General features: G+C 30.7%; 2 protein-coding genes and 1 long non-coding RNA gene across 3 annotated transcripts; all 3 read left to right on the forward strand.

The window, feature by feature from the left end:
* Positions 1-1,991: 1,991 nt before the first annotated feature.
* LOC141705181 (uncharacterized) lies at positions 1,992-9,210 on the forward strand. The gene is made up of 9 exons (XR_012568235.1): positions 1,992-2,115; positions 2,223-2,277; positions 2,790-2,861; positions 5,277-5,329; positions 5,423-5,584; positions 6,289-6,391; positions 6,881-7,041; positions 7,475-7,538; positions 8,848-9,210. It is a non-coding gene; the product is annotated as an uncharacterized LOC141705181 (long non-coding RNA).
* A 5,440-nt stretch (positions 9,211-14,650) lies between these two features.
* On the forward strand, positions 14,651-16,062 carry LOC141705170 (uncharacterized). Its single transcript, XM_074508235.1, has 3 exons — positions 14,651-14,937; positions 15,418-15,784; positions 15,865-16,062. The coding sequence occupies exons 1-3, from the start codon at positions 14,651-14,653 to the stop codon at positions 16,060-16,062; spliced, it is 852 nt and encodes a 283-aa protein (XP_074364336.1).
* A 129-nt stretch (positions 16,063-16,191) lies between these two features.
* LOC141705171 (uncharacterized) lies at positions 16,192-16,656 on the forward strand. The gene has a single exon (XM_074508236.1). It carries the CDS (start codon positions 16,192-16,194, stop codon positions 16,654-16,656), a length of 465 nt encoding a protein of 154 aa, XP_074364337.1.
* Positions 16,657-19,425: the final 2,769 nt, after the last annotated feature.

The following is a 19,425-nucleotide window of genomic DNA, read 5'->3' on the forward strand; positions in this document are numbered from 1 at the left end:
GAACGTAATTAAAATATTGATGGTCTGTTTATACTAAACCTCTACTTCAAGTAAAAGATTACAACACCCTTGCTATACTTTAGCTTTTTTGTCCTTAACCCCTCCTTCAAAACTATCATGCCCTTGGGATCTTCTTTAAAACAGGAATCCAATTCACTTTCTGCTCGGCCAAAAACTTAAGGGCCCCATGGTCTGTCTTAATGAAAAAAGTGATTATCCATGAGATATGTTGCTGAAGTTGCCTATGTATATGCATATGAAATGAACAGAAGTATATTGAACGTAATAAAAGGGTGCAAGGTCATTTTCCATCTTTTCTTTCGCTATGTGTATAGTATTACTTGTATCGTCAAATTAGTTGTAGTTGTACGGCCGCTTCAAACATCATCTGGGAAGATAAAGTAAAAATTCATTTGATGAAGTATTGGATCATGTATACACATCTGATTATAGCATGTGCTTTGATTATAATGATTTTTTCCTTTTAACTACAGAGTGGTACAAGCACTAATTTTCGTGGGGAATGCTTCAACGTCGTCATGAAAAGCTTAGAAGTGCAATGGAAGGAAATATAGTTAAAGATGTAAATATTGATGATGACGTGAATATGGTTGATGCGTTATTCTGAAGCAGTCATCAGATTCTAATTCGGCTAGAATTCTTAGAGATTGACCTAAAGATTATTTCGTCAGTTAACATTATAGATTGTAAAGTTTTTTTTTTAAACTTAGATAGTAATGTTTATTTGTTTCGGCTTAATTATTCTATCTTAAAATAATTTTTTAACATGTGTTTCGGACAAGCTCAAAACCCCCTCCCCCACCAATTATGTCAGAAAATGCTGCCATAATAACGAGTAACGGATCAATCTAAAATTTTAAAGTGTGATTGGAAGATACGCACTAACCAGATTTTTTATATATAATTAACATGCAACATCGATAAAAAGTAGATATTCTTATTTGTTATCTGACTTCAGAGGCGGAATTAGAGGGCACCGGGAGAAAGTCTCGATATCCGCCGACTGTCTAAGTTCACAAAAAAATTAGTGTAAAATGTTGAAAAAAATATAAAATAATTTAGTTTGGTTTCTCCAAATATTAGTCGGTCCCCATAAATTTTATTTCTGCTTCCATCTTGTTAGGTTTTTAACTCCTATTATAATAAAAAATGACATGCAATCATGTATATAATATTTAATAGTTGATATAATTATTTTAGATATTTAAGTAGATTATTACAAATTAACCCATATTTTTGGGCACCGAAGTTCGAACTCCATAAAATCAACGTTGTATTAAAAGTATATAAATTACTTTAGAAAAATTTCAGAATTATGAAATCATGAACTGTCACTCAGATTTAAAATTCTTTAAATATTTTTGTTAAAAAAATATGACTTTAAATGTCAAAACATACTTGAAAAAAATCTGTGATATAGTCATATGCAAGAAATATTGAAGTAGACAATGAGTGGGCTGGGGCCGGGGGAGTGGGGCACCGAATCCGGGAATGTATTCGATCAAGATTTTAAAGGATTTTTTTAGATAATTGAAATAAAGAGGCATTCAATTTGAATTTTAAAAAATATTTTAAAATTTGATGGTATTTAATAGAGATTAGAAAAAGTTTTTCAAAATCCGAGTGTATTCAATTTTTATTTTCAATCTTATTAATATTTAAATTTTAAAATTTTCATTTTTTTAATCTTTTCATTTCTTTTGAAATTTTTTTTAAATCATTTCATTATTAATATATATATATATACATATATCTTAATTATATTACAAATTAAAAATTACATAAAACTGATTAAATAATAATTAAGTAGGACATACTAAAGTTGGACTTGGGCTAGTTGGGCCACTTAATTTACTAAGCCCATATTTTGCTTAACAGGCTTCAAAAATAAGGAAATGGGCAGTGGACTTGGGCTCGTCCCCGGCATGGCCTATATAATACGGCTTAGGGATTATATCTTTTACATATACAATCAATTTCATAGAAGCATGGTTTCAGAGGTGAAATCGAGTTGCATCCGATCGATCTCTCTTTGTACACGAAGCTGTCTCAACATATTCAATCTCTCAATCGCCCCTTTTTATTATTTATAAGGTGTCAATTTCGAGACTCTATTCACTTATACAATCTTTTATGAGGATAATTTTTTATTATTATTATTTAATTCTTCATTCTTGTTTGAATTTCTGAATTACTTGCAGAAACAATGAAGAAAGTGCTCCACGAATTCCGCTCCTGTTCACGTGTAGTTTCCAGGTAATTCTTCGTATTTTTCGAAATTAATGCGAGATATATAATAGTATTTATTTTTGTTACATACAACAAGTTGATCTAGATTTGTGTAATTGTGTGTGTGTGTAAAGTGTATGAAGAAGAAATCTAGAATGGATCCGGCCACATTCATTTTTGGTTGTTCTTTCTATTTAAACGGATCACGTTGAAATGTCGAAATTTCCAGGCGTAAACCCGTATAATTTGAAAAATTAATGTTAATACTTAACTTTATCGGAGGGCAATGAGGCATTTACGGTATATTTACAGTGAAATGATTATATCGTGAAGGATTAATATGATAGGTGCAAAGTGATACCTAGTGCTTTGTTAAGTGGTTGCAGAAAAATAATTTTGTTAATAATTTCTATTTACGAAGAAATAATCACAAAAAATAAGTATGACTATGTAAATATGTTGGATTAAAACCGTGGTCTTTGAGAGGGCCGCACCAAGTCTGTTTCTAAAGTTTGTTTTTATGTATTCTGATTGGCTAGGCTTATAGTCGTGATCTGGAAGCGGAACTGCACGTGTTGCAAGAAGAGAATGCCCGTCTGCAACATGCTTTGGTAAGTAGGACATTGGCTACAACTTTGTTTGTTTAAAATGAATCTGCATGTTTATTATTAGTTACTTCTTTTTGGCTAGTGCATACATTAACTAGAAGCAACAAAGAGAATAAAGAAGCAGACATGTTGACCATGTACTAATCACTTCATATAACAAATTGCAATGCACACATTCACTGTAAATTTGCAGATAATGGAATTTTCACGAATCAAGTTCATAAATGATTTCTTTCATTTTCTTTTCTTTTAATCCGCATCAGAAAGTGAGGCAACTTGAAATTCCTAAATATAATTACAACTTACAGATTAGTATATAGTGATGCTATGCATATGAAAAGCATTATTGCTTTTGATGATTCAGTTATTAAAACAACGGGTATGTGATTTTTTACATTGGATAAGCTATAGAAACCTATGTTACCCGATGTCACAAAGCACACATGCAAATTGCTCAAAAGTTCTATGATGATAATAGTAAGAGAATCATCACATGGAAGTAAGTAATTTGAAGATTATATCTAAAAGTTCATGACTAGATAAAGAATGGAAATTATTAATACTATAGCGGGCTATATATCATTAATGCTATTCAGGCTGAAAGTCAAGATGGATTATTAAACAAACCTTTCCGGTAACTTTTTTATCTTCAACAGGTAGAATCACAGGATACACTCGCCCTTTAATGCAAAACCTATGACTAAATGGAAGAAAGTTAAATTGAAGCCGTAATCAGTTAGATCAGTTAGTGATGTATACCTAACTGAAAGTCCTAAAATGAAAGCCCTAAAATGGAAACCTAAATCTAATCACCTGTAAAATCAAAACATTTTGTTGAGAGCGAGTATAGTGTTTGTACTCCATTATTTGGGATGAGGATTAATGATAGATTGAGCCTCTTCTAATCCTTTGATAAGGGTTCATACCCATTGCTGGCTGTGTTGCTCCGACTCGGCTATTCAATAGGCGGTACCTGTGTCGGCGCGGAATCCGTGCCAGATTCATGGTCTTGAAACCGAATCCTTCTTTCTTTGTCATTACTGGAAAATAATTGTACCTCACCAAAAAATATTCAAAGTTTGCCGTAAAAATCATCCCTCCGGTAATAATCGCAGATCTACCGGTGCTTTGAAGGTGACTTTGTATATGTTTGCAGATGTGGGTAAATGATGGATACTTGGATATGTATGACTCTGTGTACCCGAGTCCAAATATTATAGAGCAGCTGCACCTACTGGATCTGGTAATTCCCAGAATAATACATGGTTGTAGAAAGCAAAAGATAAAGATTATTACCCTAGTCCCTTTAATTTCTGTCTAAAGCCCCTATTTATTACCTTTTCGCGAATATATTAGAGAACTAAGTATACCTTTCTTTCCTTTTCGACAATTGTTCATATTCCCAATTGAATACTTTCCGCTTTAGTAATTGTTCAGATTCCTAATTGGCCCATATGATTTGTAGATATATAGTCTTATTTAGTTATTTGTCAACGACTGTTGATGAAATTTACCTTAGCGGATGTATGAGGTCTCAAATATAATTTCTTGCTAACTTTTAATCAGGGTCTTCATTTAACCTTCTAGTCTTCTGTTGTAGACAACAAAGGATAGTTAGATGTGTACAGGCTCCTTTATTTCTTCTCCGTCTATGAATCTTAGTATCTTATTCTTACCAACCTCAGAGCTCCACTTTTTGTGATGTTTCGGATTCGACTCAAAAGCTGTAATCCGATTTCTGACGCACTACACCAACATCGCAAAAGATTTATATTTCTCATTACACAAATACATGTATCACCATTTCCTTTCGGTAAAACGCAGAACACACAAAATCTTTTAAGAGAATAATACCCAATATTCGATGTTCCGTTCAAGAGCTTAGGCAAACTAATTTGACCCATCTAACTTTGGATGACAAATTATATTGAAATTTTCCATAATAATGTTTCTAAAAAACACCACTTCTCCCTGTTGTGTGGTACTACAATTAAAGTGTATAATGAGCAGACTTTCTTGCACTACTACTGCCTCTTGTGCCCCCTGGCATTGAAGTGTATAATGATTATGTGCAGGCTTTCTTGATGGTAATTGCAATCTATGTTGTTATTTAGGTTGTAATCTTAAGTTGTTCTTTTGGCTTGCTATTTAAGTGCTTCTAGCGACAACTTGTTGTTTGAATTATCTCTCTGTAAGTGATCCATGATGGAATTTCCTTAAGAAAATAAATTCTGGGTTGTGGCGCATTACAGAATGACCAAATTTGTACTTTAGAAACTAGAAAAAAGGGAGGAGAATAGTTGTAAGTTTAAAATGTGCGTTATGTATTTGTTGAGCGAGTGATGAGTAATCAAGTTATGCTGCTTAATATACAATACCGGGCGTAATTTTAAATATATTCCTAAATGTTTTCTGTAGATTCCCAGGCCTTATAATGCAAGCGAGGAGGAATCTCTGTTTGTTTTCCCAAGGTATATACCAATTATCGTTATATGCACGTTGCAGTCTTGTTATTTGAAATCATTGTACCGATAACTTGATGCATGTTTTAAAATATTCTGTAGTTTCGCTCCTCCGCTTCATTTTAAGAAAAAGGTCATGCAAGAAACAAAGGATGGAGAATTGATAATGATCCTCCTCCCATAAAACAGAAGGCTTAGCGGGAAAGACTTATTTGACTTGCTGCTCAGTCCTTCAGAGGAAGATTTAAAGCAGTGGCCCTACAGGTTGACTTTTGATGTATTTTCCTACTAATTTACTTGACAAGTATATTCTAGTTACGCCAGGTTTTTTAAAAGTACTTCTATGCAGATATATTGTTTTTTCCTTTACAAACTAGGCCTAACCGGTATTTAAAAAAAATAATAATTTATATAACCGCAGAAGATAGTGATCATGTTGCAAGTTCCCATATGCTATATGCTGATTGGATCCCTGGAAGCTTCCACATGTTTGATAGTTTTGAGATGATGCGAACCTTTAGTTACAGAAACATTTGGTACCCAGTGAAGTTGATGTATTACTTTTTTTGTAGTTTATGTGTGCATATGTTTTCACATCTAAGATCATATTTGTAGATACAGAAATAGGACAGTAACAATTGTAGGCAAAGAGTCTTGGGTACATGAATGATAGTGATTATTATCAATCCACATATAATAATATGAATTTGTTAACATAGCTTTATATAGTTGAAAGTGACGCTGGGAGCCTTTTCAGATGTGCCATTTAGACACTTCCCCCTTTTCACTGTTCATTTTGATCATTTGCCACATAATTATAAAGGAGAAAGAATGTAGAGTTTGCGATCTTGTTGGTTAATTAGATTTCTTGATACCATGAAAGCTTTTCCGTAGTGAAATTTACAGTATTTAGCTCTTCCTCTTTTGTTTCTGCTACCTGGACTGACCAAAATTCATGTGGTTTACAGTGAAGTGAGGATAGAAGGTTTGGAAACATTGGATTATCTAGTCAACCTGTCTGATCGAAAATGCTTCACTGAACAAGGAGATGCAATTACTTTTGAATCTGAGGTATACAGTCTTATGTGTGGGTTCCCTTAGTTTTGTACTTCAATAGTGCACAATAAATGAGCATAGCTGTCATCATCTCCTGTTTGTTGACACTCTTCTTCGAAATAAGGGATGTAAAAACTTAATTATGAACTAAGATAAGTGGAGGAAAATATGTGCAGTAAATCTCCTTATAAAACGTATAACAATTTTAGATATATAGAAACCTTTAAGGTAGATAACATATATGCAAGTGTCTCTTAACCCGAACTAAACATCTTTTTTTAAGTGCCAAATATGCAAAAACTTGTTTTGGCTGACGTAAAATCACATTAACTATCATTTCTTTTTTACTTTGAGTTCTATTGGTTGTGTGACAATTCTGAAAATAGATTGCTTATGGAGCAGCTTCAAGTGGAATGATATCATGTCAATTTTTTAAGAACTTGAATCTACTGCCTTGTAGATGAAGGCTCTGCCTCAGAATTTGACATCTTACCTGTTTTTCAGGTGGATCGGGCTTATCTTTCTACAGAAGATTGTATTGCAGTCCTCGATCATGGAAAGAAGTTTGAGATAAAAAAAGGGGGCTTATCTTTCTACAGAAGATTTTATTGCAGTCCTCGATCATGGAAAGAAGTTTGAGATAAAAAAAGGGTTACCATATGCTGGTAAGATTTTGCCGTATTTTGTTGGAATGAAAATAATAAACTATATTATTAAATCAATACAAGTAGAATGCATGTTATATATATATATATATTAAACGTAAAACAGATGCACAAGATTAGTCAGATAAGTAGCCTAATTAGTCATGACTTTCCTACAACAGTTGAATATAAATGTATCTCTATTGCCTAGGATTTCCACAATTCATTTTGATTTGAAGTTGTAATTCGTTATCTAGAAGGTGTCAATTTCCAGACTCTATTCACTTGTACAATCTTGATTATTCATGTGTGTGTATACATATGATTGTGGGCTTGTGGCACAGTTAGACAATTTGACCAAATTATTTTACTATCTTTATCTGTGATTTTTTTTAGTTTTATTATCGAACTAATACTTCTACTTTTACTTCATAAATTTCTGAAATACTTGCAGAATCAATGAAGAAAATGCTCCGTGAATCCCCTCCCCCGTTGAGTCGTTGACATCTAGTTTCCAGGTAATTTTTTCATTTTTCTAATTAATGCAAGATTTGTAATATTTGTTGCAGTTGTTATTTTTTAGATTTTATTTTTTTGCTATTATTTTAAATTTATTATAGAAATTCATGCTTTACTAAAATCGATAGAATTTTCGCAATGAAACGTCATTTGGTGAATGCAAAAGTAGTCAATTTTTACTTTTAAGTATTCACATTTGGAGTTATAAATCTCATATGAAGACTCAGAATAACATATTATCAAATTTTTTTGGTTACATATTCCAAATTACTCCACTGGAGATTGGTCACAGCTCATTCTGAATGGTGTACATAGTCAGTGTCTGCTATATATTTTACCGGCAATATAGTACATAAATACTTGGTATTCCTTCCTTTCCTCTGCAGTAATCGTTCATATTCCCAATTGAATACCGCTTTGGCGGTTGTTCAAATTCCTAATTGGCATATGATCTTTATATATATAGTCTTACCTTTTCAGTTTTCACAACTGTTGAAGGAATTAACTTTAGTGGATAAATGAGGTCACAGATATAATGCCTTGCATGCTTGTAATTAGGGTCTTAATTTTAACCATCTAGTCTTCTGTTGTAGACAACAAAGAAATATTAAATGTGTACAGGCTCCTTTTTAAAAATGTTCACTAAATAAATGTGCTTCTGTGATTGGTTTGTCTACCTTTTTCTTAACTTCCTGTACCAGATCTAAAAGCTACTCTATCCCCAGGAATTTCCATCTTGTTATACTTGGTATTTGAATAAACACCTTTTAATTCATAAAGTAATTGACAGTGTTGGAATTAAATATCATGTCCCTCTCCTCTAGATTTTCTGTCCTTAACCCCTCCTTCAAAACTATCATGTCCCTGTTGCGCATCAGCAACAGTTTATTCTTGAACTTTTCTGTAAAGATTAGTATAATTGAACCTCGTCATCAATTTCTTATCCAATTACACTGCAACCAATTGCTCACTTTCTGCTCAGCCAAAAACTTAAGGGTCCAGTTGTCAGGCTTGATGAAAAAAGTGATTATCCATGAGATATGCTGTCCAAATTGCCTATGTATATGCATATGAAATGAACAGAAGTATATTGAACGTAATAAAAGGGTGCAAGGTCATCTTTCATCTTTCATTTCGCTATGTGTATAGTATTACTTGTATCGTCATATTGGTGTTAGTTGTCCGGCCGCTTCAAACATCATAGGGGAAGATAAAGTAAAAATTCATTTGATGAAGTATTGGATCATGTATACACCACCTGATTATAGCATATGCTTGATTATAATGATTTTTTCTTTTTAACTACAGAGTGGTACAAGTACAAGCACGTTTTTTTGTGGGGAATGCTTCAACGTCGCAATGGAAGGAAATATAGTTCAAGACGTGAAGATTGATGAAACGTGAATAAGCAGTCATCAGATTATAAGATTATAATTCTGCTAGAATTCTTAGAGATTGATTTAAAGGTTATTTCGCCAGTTAACTTTATAGATTGTAATGTTTCCTTTTTCGAACTTAGATAAAACCTGTTTGTCTACAAAGTTGACTTATAAGCCCGTAAGTTGACTTATAAGCCCGTAAGTTGACTTATAAGTTGACTTGAAGCAACGTATAAGTTGACTTTACAACTTAAAATCTGATAAGTTGAATGTTAGTAACGACCTACTTTTTCTCGGCTTATTATGTTTTTTTGTTTTTTTATTAATTTTAGTTTTAAAAAATATATTTGTAAATATTAATCTAATATAAAATTCACATTTTAAGATAATTATATTTAAAAATTATTTATTTTAGTTCATTTAAGTAAAAAAAATAATCTAACTTATAAATAAAATTATTCAAACACTTACATAAAAGTATTTATTTACTTATCACTTATAAGTCACATATTTATTTTAAGTTATAAGTTACTTATTTAAGATTTTTCAAACAGGCACATAGTAATGTTTATTTGTTTTAGCTTAATTATTCTATCTTAAAATAATTTTTTAACATGTTTCGGACAAGCTCGAGGGCCGCCATGGAAAGAGTCTATCTAAAATTTTAAAGTGTGATTGGAAGATATGCACTAACCAGAATTTTTTTTCTATATACTAACATGCAACATCGATAAAAAGTAAATATTCTTATGTCATCACTCATTGCATTGATCATGACCTAGTTTATATTCTTATCTTTATCTTCTACTATTTGTTAGTACAAGACGATAGACCTAGGCGGAACTTTTAGTGTAAAATTTTGAAAAAAAAATATAAAATATAGTTTGGTTCCTATAAATATTAGTCGGTCCCCCGTAAATTTTATTTCTGGTTCCGTCCTGTTAGTATTTAACTACCATTATAATAAGAAATGACATGTAAATTATAGGTGGGTGCTCATGTATGTAATATTTTATAGTTGATATAATTAATTTAGATATTTAAGAAGATTATTATAAATAAACCCATATTTTCGGGCACCGAAGTTCAAACTCCACAAAATTAACATTGTATTAAAACTATATAAATTACTTAAAAAATCTCAGAACTATTAAATCATGAACTGTTACTCAAATTTAAAATCCCGTAAACATTTTTGTCAAAAACAATGTAAGCACTTTTACTCCAGTAACATTTGCTATACTCAATAGCTGTATTTATAATATTATTATTTTTATTAATTTTAAATATAAAATTAAAATAAATTTAATTATTCTATTATACATTACTGAAAATAAAATAAGATATTCAATAAAAAATATTTAATTATAATATTATAATAGTTTTATATTTATGTCAATATTTTTAAGTAAACATTATAAAATAAAAATGAATAATTATTATGACCATTACTTACATATAAAATACAAATATATGACTAAAATATATCTTATTATATTACATTTTTTAAAATTTAGTTAACAAGAAAATAATTTTTTTACACTTAATATTACACAAAATTATTTTTTTATAATTAAAATATAAGTAAAAAAATATATATATCTATATGTATATATATTAATGATGAAGATATATACATAATTTATATATTATAATATTATATATTTAAAAAATATCTTAAATATTTTAAATTAAATATTGAAAAAATGATTTCAGATATTTTGTTCCACGTTATTAAAAAAAATTGATTAAGATTTGGCCTAAATTAGGGTTAAAGTTAGAAGATTTTTAGGCGGGAGGTGACATGGAGTATTATAGATGATGCAGGAGAATCAACAATGTGCGTCTATTTCGTTGTCTAAAATTAAAGCTAACAGTCTTCTCGTTGGAGTGTACCATTTTTCACATATTATGTATAATAGACTGACACACGCAGATTTTTTGCCTAACGGGTTGAAGATACTCTAATAGTCATATGGAACAAATATTGAAATAGATAATGAGGGGGCTTGGGTCGGGGAAGTGGGGCACTGAGTGCAACTTAAACTTTAGGCATCAATATTGAACTTAAACAACTTTTGTCCAACATATATCTTTTAGTAAATGAATTGGATTTACTATGGTCATTGATATTATTACCAACTGCATTTTTGGATTTGCATGCAATATTTCAGAAAGATCTGGGTGAAGAAAATAAATTTGATTTGGTGTTTGCTGAAACAACATAAAAGATAGAAATGTTGTCATTTCACTGAGAGAGCTGAGTTGGTGGATTTTGAAATGTGAATTGGTATTTCCGTAATTGATTTTAAAGCTTTCACTGATCATGTAAACCGCAATCTTTATGTTATATCGACGGTTAAATCTCGATTAAGTAATATTCGGTAAGTAATAACCCGCTTAAGTATAAATTTCGTTGGTCTCAACTTGGGGCAAGGTCGTAAAGTAAGACTATCGTTAAAAGTAAGATAAAAAAATTAGAAAATTATTAAGGGTCCAACTAATATATAAAATAATAATTTCAGAATTATATATATATTTACATACTCGGCTCGACCCGATTAAAAATCCGATTAAAATTTGATTATTCTAATATATTTTTTTATATATTTATGTATTTACATTTACTATTAATCTAAATAATACTTTAAACACATAATATTTACATATTCGTGATTAACAATGCTATTTATATATTTTAGGGAAAATAAATTCATACGTCCCTGAACTATTCTTATTTATCTTCTGCAATTTGTTACTGCAAGAAGCTTGACCTAGTTTTCAGAGGGAGAACTAGAGGGCACTGGAGGGAGTCTCGGGTTATCTGTCAACTGTTTAAGATCGCAAAAATTACTCCATTGGAGACCGGTCACAACTCATCCTGAATGGTTTACATAGTTAATGTTTGTTAGATCTTTTACCGACAATATTAAATCATACATATTTTACTTATTCATGGAAGTGGTGTGCATGACTGTAACATGAGAAGGTCTAGTAATAAGTTCCTTAAGGTTAATATTATTGATCTTGTTATATACTTGTTTCTTATAATTTTCTGAACCAGTGTCCTGGTTTTCAGCTGTTGCTTGAGGAAGCTGTTGCAGGCCATCTAAAGCCATAGCATCTGACCGTGATTGGCTCAGATGAAGCCTCAAAATATTATTCCTGCGGATTCTTCTTCAATGTCCATCCAATTATTTAGAGCAGCTGCAACCTACTAGATGCGGTAATGCCCAGAAACATGGGTGCAGAAAGTAAAAGGTGCAGATAATACTTTAGTCTCTTCATTTTTTTCAAAGTCCCCGTTTATTATCTTTTTGCGTATATAGTTGATAAATACTTGGTATTCCTTCCTTTCCTCTGCGGTAATTGTTCGTATTCCCAATTGAATACCGCTTTGGAGATTGTTCAGATTCCAAATTGGCATAGAATTTGTAGATATATAAAGTCTTACTTTTTCACAACTGTTGAAAGAATTTACTTTACTGGATATGTGAGGTCTTCTACAACTCCTTCATTTTCCTAGTCCAGATACCATGACTAAAGTTCATTTAATTTTATCTGAACAACAGATAGTAAGATTGCAGTTTTCCAGTGTACTGGGCCTAGTTCTCACTTTCTTCCATTGTAAAAGGTTAACGTTCCCATTGGGTACAAAACTGGTCTCATAAGTTTCTGTAGCAAAACTTATGTTATTCCATGTGACCACATATTCTCATAAGCCTTAACTTCTTTTTTCTCTTAACTTCTTATAGCAGATATAGACGCTATTCTATCCCCTGATAATGGCCGTACAGTATTTTCAGAGTAAACTTTCTTGTCGAATATGGACTTAGAGAGTATTTGTTTAATATGAAATTAAACTAATAGCGCCATAAATTAAATAGGGATTAATGCCTGGCTTAAAGAAAAAAGTGCTTATCCATGATATATGTCCAAACTGCATATGTATATGCATATTAAATGAACACAAGTATGTTAAACGTAATAAAAGGGAGCAAGGTCGTCTTTCATTTCGCTTGGTTATAGTATTACTTGTATTGCCATATTAGTTTTAGTTGGTCTCTGTGATGAGGGAAGATAAAGTGAAAACTCATTTGATGAAGTATTGGATCATATATACACCACCTGATTATAGCATGTGCTTGATTATAATGATCTTTTCTTTTTTACTACAGAGTGGTATAAGCATGATTTTTTGTGGGGAATGTTTCGACCTTGTCATGGAAAGCTTAGAAGTGCAATCGAAGGAAAGGTAGTTGAAGATGTGAATATTGATGATGATGTCGACATGCTAGGCGGGGAACTTTTGGGACCGGTTGAATTCTATATCAGTGTACCAATTATTAATTTATTATTTTAATATTTCAAAAATCTAAATGGAAGTTGTTGAACTTTAGGAGCCCGTAAGGTTTATCTAGTGCGCACCCGATGGTTAGCGGCCGCCGGTTACCTACGTTAAAAAAAAATTGTTCAAGATTGTTAAATTAGCTGTCATTTATTAAAAAAAATTGGATATTCAATTAGTTTATTAATTAAAATCCAAAAAAAAATTATAATAATAATTAAAACTGAATAAATACGTATCAAGATAAATCAAATCATAGTCTTTTTGAACAAAACTACGATCGTTGATCGGATCTTTCACTGTTGTATATTTCTCGCTATACATCATTTTATAAAGACAATCCAACAATCTGTTGAAATTGTGAGAACACAGAAATTTGACGTGTCGAAACGCATTCGAACAATTAATAATAGTCGTAATCTGATAGGACCCCTATCAATGAACCAATATACGAAATTTTGTAGATGTACGATTCCAGAGAACAAAACAAACAAACTAAACTCTCACAATGAGAGAGAACAAAACACAATATATAGTTAAGAAAACCTATACATAGAACTAAAACTCTTAATGAAGAGATAGATTTATTTGAAGTAAATAAAAATTAGGAAAAATTATCGAAACAGTGTTTATCATTAACCAATCGAAAAAATAAGAATTAAGATTTTGCGAAAGAGAGAGATAGGAGGGAAACTAGTTTTTAAATATTTCTAATATCCAAAGTGAATTATTGAACCTAAAAAATTTATTAAATAAGGATACACCCCTAAGTTTATAAATATTAATTTAAAAATGACTATTGAAAAATAATATTAAATGATATTTACAGCCGAAAAATAGCACACAATAAGAAATTTAAAATAATAATTATAATAATTTATATACTACGTGTAATTTTATAATACAAAATTAAGTTAGCAATTAAAAAATATAAAAAAAATATTAAATGTTTTATTATTTAAATTATTTAAAATTATAACCTTAAAAATATTTAAAATTACTCATATAAATTGCAACAATCAACCAAACATGATATTAATATACTATCAATATCAATTATAGCAATCAACTAAACATACGTCATATGATATTAGTTTCATATATCGTTAACCCAATACCACCTTCCAAACCCTTGTGATTCCCCTAACAAGTGAAATGACCTCCTGAAGATAAACTCTTAATTAGCGCATGGTTGAATGTGTCGATTGATCCCTTGATCGGGGCGAATAAAAAAGGTGAATTTTGGGATCAAATTTGTAACTATTGTGAATAAAGTAATCACGATATTATCAAAAGAGGGGTAATATCTATCAAAAAAAGGTGGCAACGAATAAATGAAGGGGCTTAGCAATATAGAACATGTTATGAGGAAGCTGTCTCAAAAATGGGGAGTGGTACAAATTTGGACAACATAATTGCGGCAGCTCATGGTTTCCATAAAACTAAATACAATAAGAAGTTTAATTTTGACAAGTATTGGAATGATCTAAAGAGACATCCTAAATGGAGACAGCCTAAAGAGACAAATAATGGAAGTGCAAAGAGAACTAAATTTAGTGATTTTGGGAACTACTCATCATTGATGAATGAAACACCAACAGATGAGAATGTTGTTGAATCACCGGTTCGTCCTAAAGGTACAAAAGCAGCTAAAAGGGACGGGAAAAAAAGGCAGAGTTTAATGATCTTAAAAAAAAGATTATGAAGAAATAAAAGCTAGTTTATGCAGGAGATTAGATCTAATGGCAGAGTTCAATGAACTTAAGAAAAAGAGGAGGCTAGGAAAGAGAATGAATCAGATATGCAAATTCTTACGCTTGATAATAGTATAATGAATGAGGCTCAACGAGAGATTTATGCCAAAATTATTGAGGAAGTCAAATCAAGACGCAGGTGGAACTAGCCATTGGAATCTAGTTGCTTGTTTATTTTTATTTGGAATTAGTTGTTGGAAACTAGTTGTTCGTTTGATTCTGTTTGGAATAAGTTCTTGGAAGCTAGTTTTTGTTTGTTTCTATTTGGAACTAGCCGTTGTAATTTAGTTCTTGTTTATTTTTAGTTCGAACTAGCCGTTTTCTTTTATTATTTTTATCTCCTATAAAACATGTCTGTTCTTTGTGATAGTCTGCAACTCATTTTTTTCATTCACAGTGCAATCAAAATATATACTACGGATGAGAACTCTGATATGTCTAAAGAATTTATTGAAGAAGGCTCGTCAACCACGACTAAACGAGTGATATGCAAAGACCGTGAAGCGGGTCATGAACGATTGGAGAGAGATTATTTTGCTCAAAATCCAGTATACCCTCTAGATACATTCCGACGACGGTTTCGAATGGGAAGACACGTGTTCCTTCGAATTGTGGATGCTCTTTCAAATTTTGATCCATATTTTCAGCAGAAGGTTGATGCATTGGAAAGAAAGGGCCTATCACCTTTACAAAATTCACCGCGGCCATACGCATGTTGGCATATGGAATTGGAACGGATGCAGTTGATGATTATGTGTGCATTGGTACGTCCACTGCAATTGAATGCTTGAAAAAATTTGTTACCAATATTATTTTAATTTTTGAGAGTGAATATTTGCGAAAGCCAAACTCAAATGAGGTACAACGTCTCATAAAAATGGGAAAGGCTCGCGGTTTTCCCGGAATGATGGGGAGTATTGACTACATGCATTTGCAGTGGAAAAATTGCCCTAAAGCATGGAAAGGGATGTTCATGAGGGGTCATAAAGGAGTTCCAACAATATTGCTTAATGTTGTTGCCTCATCGGACCTATGGATATGACATGCATTTTTCGGAGTTGCTGGTTCTAATAACGACATGAATGTGTTAGACCGATAACCGATATTTGATGATGTACTAGAAGGTCGTGCTCCTGAGGTAAATTACAATATTAATGGTAACAACTATAACATGGGGTACTATCTAACAGATGGAATCTATCCTGAATGGGCTACGTTCGTGAAACAATTCCACGCCCACAGGGTGAAAAGAGGAAAATTGTTCTCCAAATATCAAGAAGGTCATCGAAAAAACGTAGAAATGACATTTGGCGTGTTGCAATCTCAATTTGCAATTGTACATGATCCAACACAATTTTGGGATAAAGAAGATCTCGCTAAAATAATGAGAGCGTGTATTATACTACATAATATGATCGTTGAGGATGAGAGAGACACATACGCCACTCCCTTTGGCGCTTTACCATCTTACGATGATGCAACATATGACTTAACGCCTCCAAACTTAGGCGAAGAATCTTTAGCCTCTAATGAAATGTATATCGGAAGGACTATCCAACTTTGTAACAGGCAGAAACACCGTCAACTACAATTCGATCTGGTTGAGCATATCACAATGTTCCATAATAATGATTAACTAGCTCTGTAGCCCGTGCAATGCACGGACATGCTCTATATTGGGCGAATCGATATTATTTTAGTTTTTCTTGTTGATAATATTTCATGTTGTCCCCCCTCCTAATGATGATGGATTTATTTTTGTATATGAGTAGATTTTTATTTTAATGACATTGGTGCAATAGTGTTTATCTACAATTAACGTAGAGACTTGTAGTGACATTTCTTGTTTTTTACTGTTAAGGACGATCCATGGAAATTTTTTAGAAATTTTAGTAATTTTACATAATATAGTTGTTTGTTTACATAATATTTTATTTTATAATTGTTATTTGAATTTTAGTATTCTTCAATTTTAATTTCCGACCTCAGTAACTCTTTCCCCTCTCTCAAAAAATATTAATAAATCCACATCTCACGGCATACTAGGCGCTTTCGGGTTGTATTTTAATATGTAAACTTTACCAAGATTATTTATTTTAGTTAATATTATATGTTCATGCCATAATGACGGAGTAAAATACCAATATAAACCAACATTATCATATATTTTATGAATTATGAAGACCATAAGTTAAAGTTTTTTTTTACATAAATTCACACATACATATACATATATATATGTGTGTGTATATATTATATATACATATATATATATATGTGTGTGTATTTATATATATATATATATGTATGTATATATATATATATATATATATATATATATATATGAAAGCCCATAATTTATTTATTTTTGTGTAAATACAAAAATATAATACTTAAAGTATGACATGGTTAGATATAAATATATATTCAGTTAGAGGTATCAATGGTTCTGATCCACATAATCATATTTAATATATAAGTTTATCTAGTTCATTTGTTTGTAATATTTAATTCGCAAATGTTTATAATAGATCTAAATATTAGTGTTAATGTGATAAATATGGTATATGTCAGTCAACTGTGTTATTAAAGGTCACTGGTAGGCTGTGATAATATCATTAAAATTAATGACGAACAATAATATTTGGTACAAATAAAATTTATTATAATTTAAATGTACTACCACTTTTTATAAATAACATGATTTTGTACTCAAGTTTCTCATGTATTAATATTATTTATTTTGTTATAATATTATTATTATTATTATTATTATTATTATTATAATTATTATTAATATAATATAAATAATAATAATTATTATTATTAGAATTTTTAATATATATGTTTTATAAACCTGCTATTAAAATGAAATATTTTTTCTTTTTAATGAAATTTAAAATTATTACTATTAATATTAATATTTAATTTTACTTTATATTTAAAATTCACTTATTTATATTATTAATTTGATAATTAATAATGTATGTATTCTCGTTTTTAGAATTTAACTTACGTTAAAAATAAGGACAATTTTTGTAGACAAAAAAATTTGAATCATTAACTAAAAGGGAAATTTAAGGGAAATTTCATTTGAAGATGAGGGTTTTTAATTTTCGGAGCAAATAAAAAGGATAAGACAATACTACGTCATGCCAAATAGAAAAATAAATTGAGGGTAATATAATATTTTTTATTGTCTTGCTCTGATAATTAAGAACCTGCTCTGAAAATATAACATCTCTAACTAAATTATTATATATATACATATATACGTACATACGTACATATGTTTGGATGTATGTATGTATACATGCGTGCATGTATTTCTATAATAATTAGTTATAAATGAATATGTATATATTAAGTATGCAATTATTAATCTATATTAGTAAGTCATAACTTAGGTATTATATGATCCATGCATATATCTCTATAATAATTAGTTATAAATATATATATATATATATTAAGTATGCAACAACTAATCGATATTAATAAGTTAATGATGTGATAACTTATGTATTATATGAATTCTTATGCAATGGTTATCATTTAAATTTTTTATACTAATTTTTTAATAGAGTATGTAAATTTTATGAAGAAATTATTTTTAATGACTTACATATTAAAAATTATTTTTTAAAGTTGGACTTGGGCTTTGAATAGGAGCTAGTTGACCCCCTAAGTTGACCCCCTAATTTACCAAGCCCATGTTTTGCTTACTGGGCTTCAAAAGTAAGGAAATGGCACTTGCTCGGCCTATATAATACGGCTTAGGGTTAGGGATTAGCACCCGTTTATTATAATCAATTTCATGTAATCATGGTTTTGGAGGTGAAATCGAGTTGCAGCCGATTGATTAGTACACGAAGCTGTCTCATCATATTCAATCTCTCAATCGCCCCTTTTTATTAATTATAAGGTGTCAATTTCAAGACTCAATTCACTTGTACAATCTTTTATGAGTATAATTTATGTTTTTTTTAGTTTAATTCTTCATTTTTATTCGAATTTCCTGAATTACTTGTAGAAACAATGAAGAAAGTGCTCCACGAATCTCGTCACCGTCCCCGTACAGTTTCAACTCAAGTTTGAAAATGTTTTTATGTTTCCTGCAAGCAATTGTTGGGCTCACTGCTCACCATTTCATGGAGTGCAGAGATTCTTAAGGTCCTCTTCTTGTACAATCTTTTATGAGTATAATTTTTTTTTTTATATTTAATTCTTCATTTTTATTTGATTTTCTGAATTACTTGCAGAAACAATGAAGAAAGTGCTCTATGATTTTCGTTCCTGTTCACGTGTAGTTTCCAGGTAATTCTATTATATTTTTATTTTTGTTAAATACAACAAGTTGATCTAGATTTGTGTAATTGTGTGTGTGTGTGTGTAAAGTTTATGA

This window comes from Apium graveolens, unplaced genomic scaffold, assembly GCF_009905375.1.
Source record: "Apium graveolens cultivar Ventura unplaced genomic scaffold, ASM990537v1 ctg8610, whole genome shotgun sequence".
Classification (NCBI taxonomy): Eukaryota; Viridiplantae; Streptophyta; class Magnoliopsida; order Apiales; family Apiaceae; genus Apium; species Apium graveolens.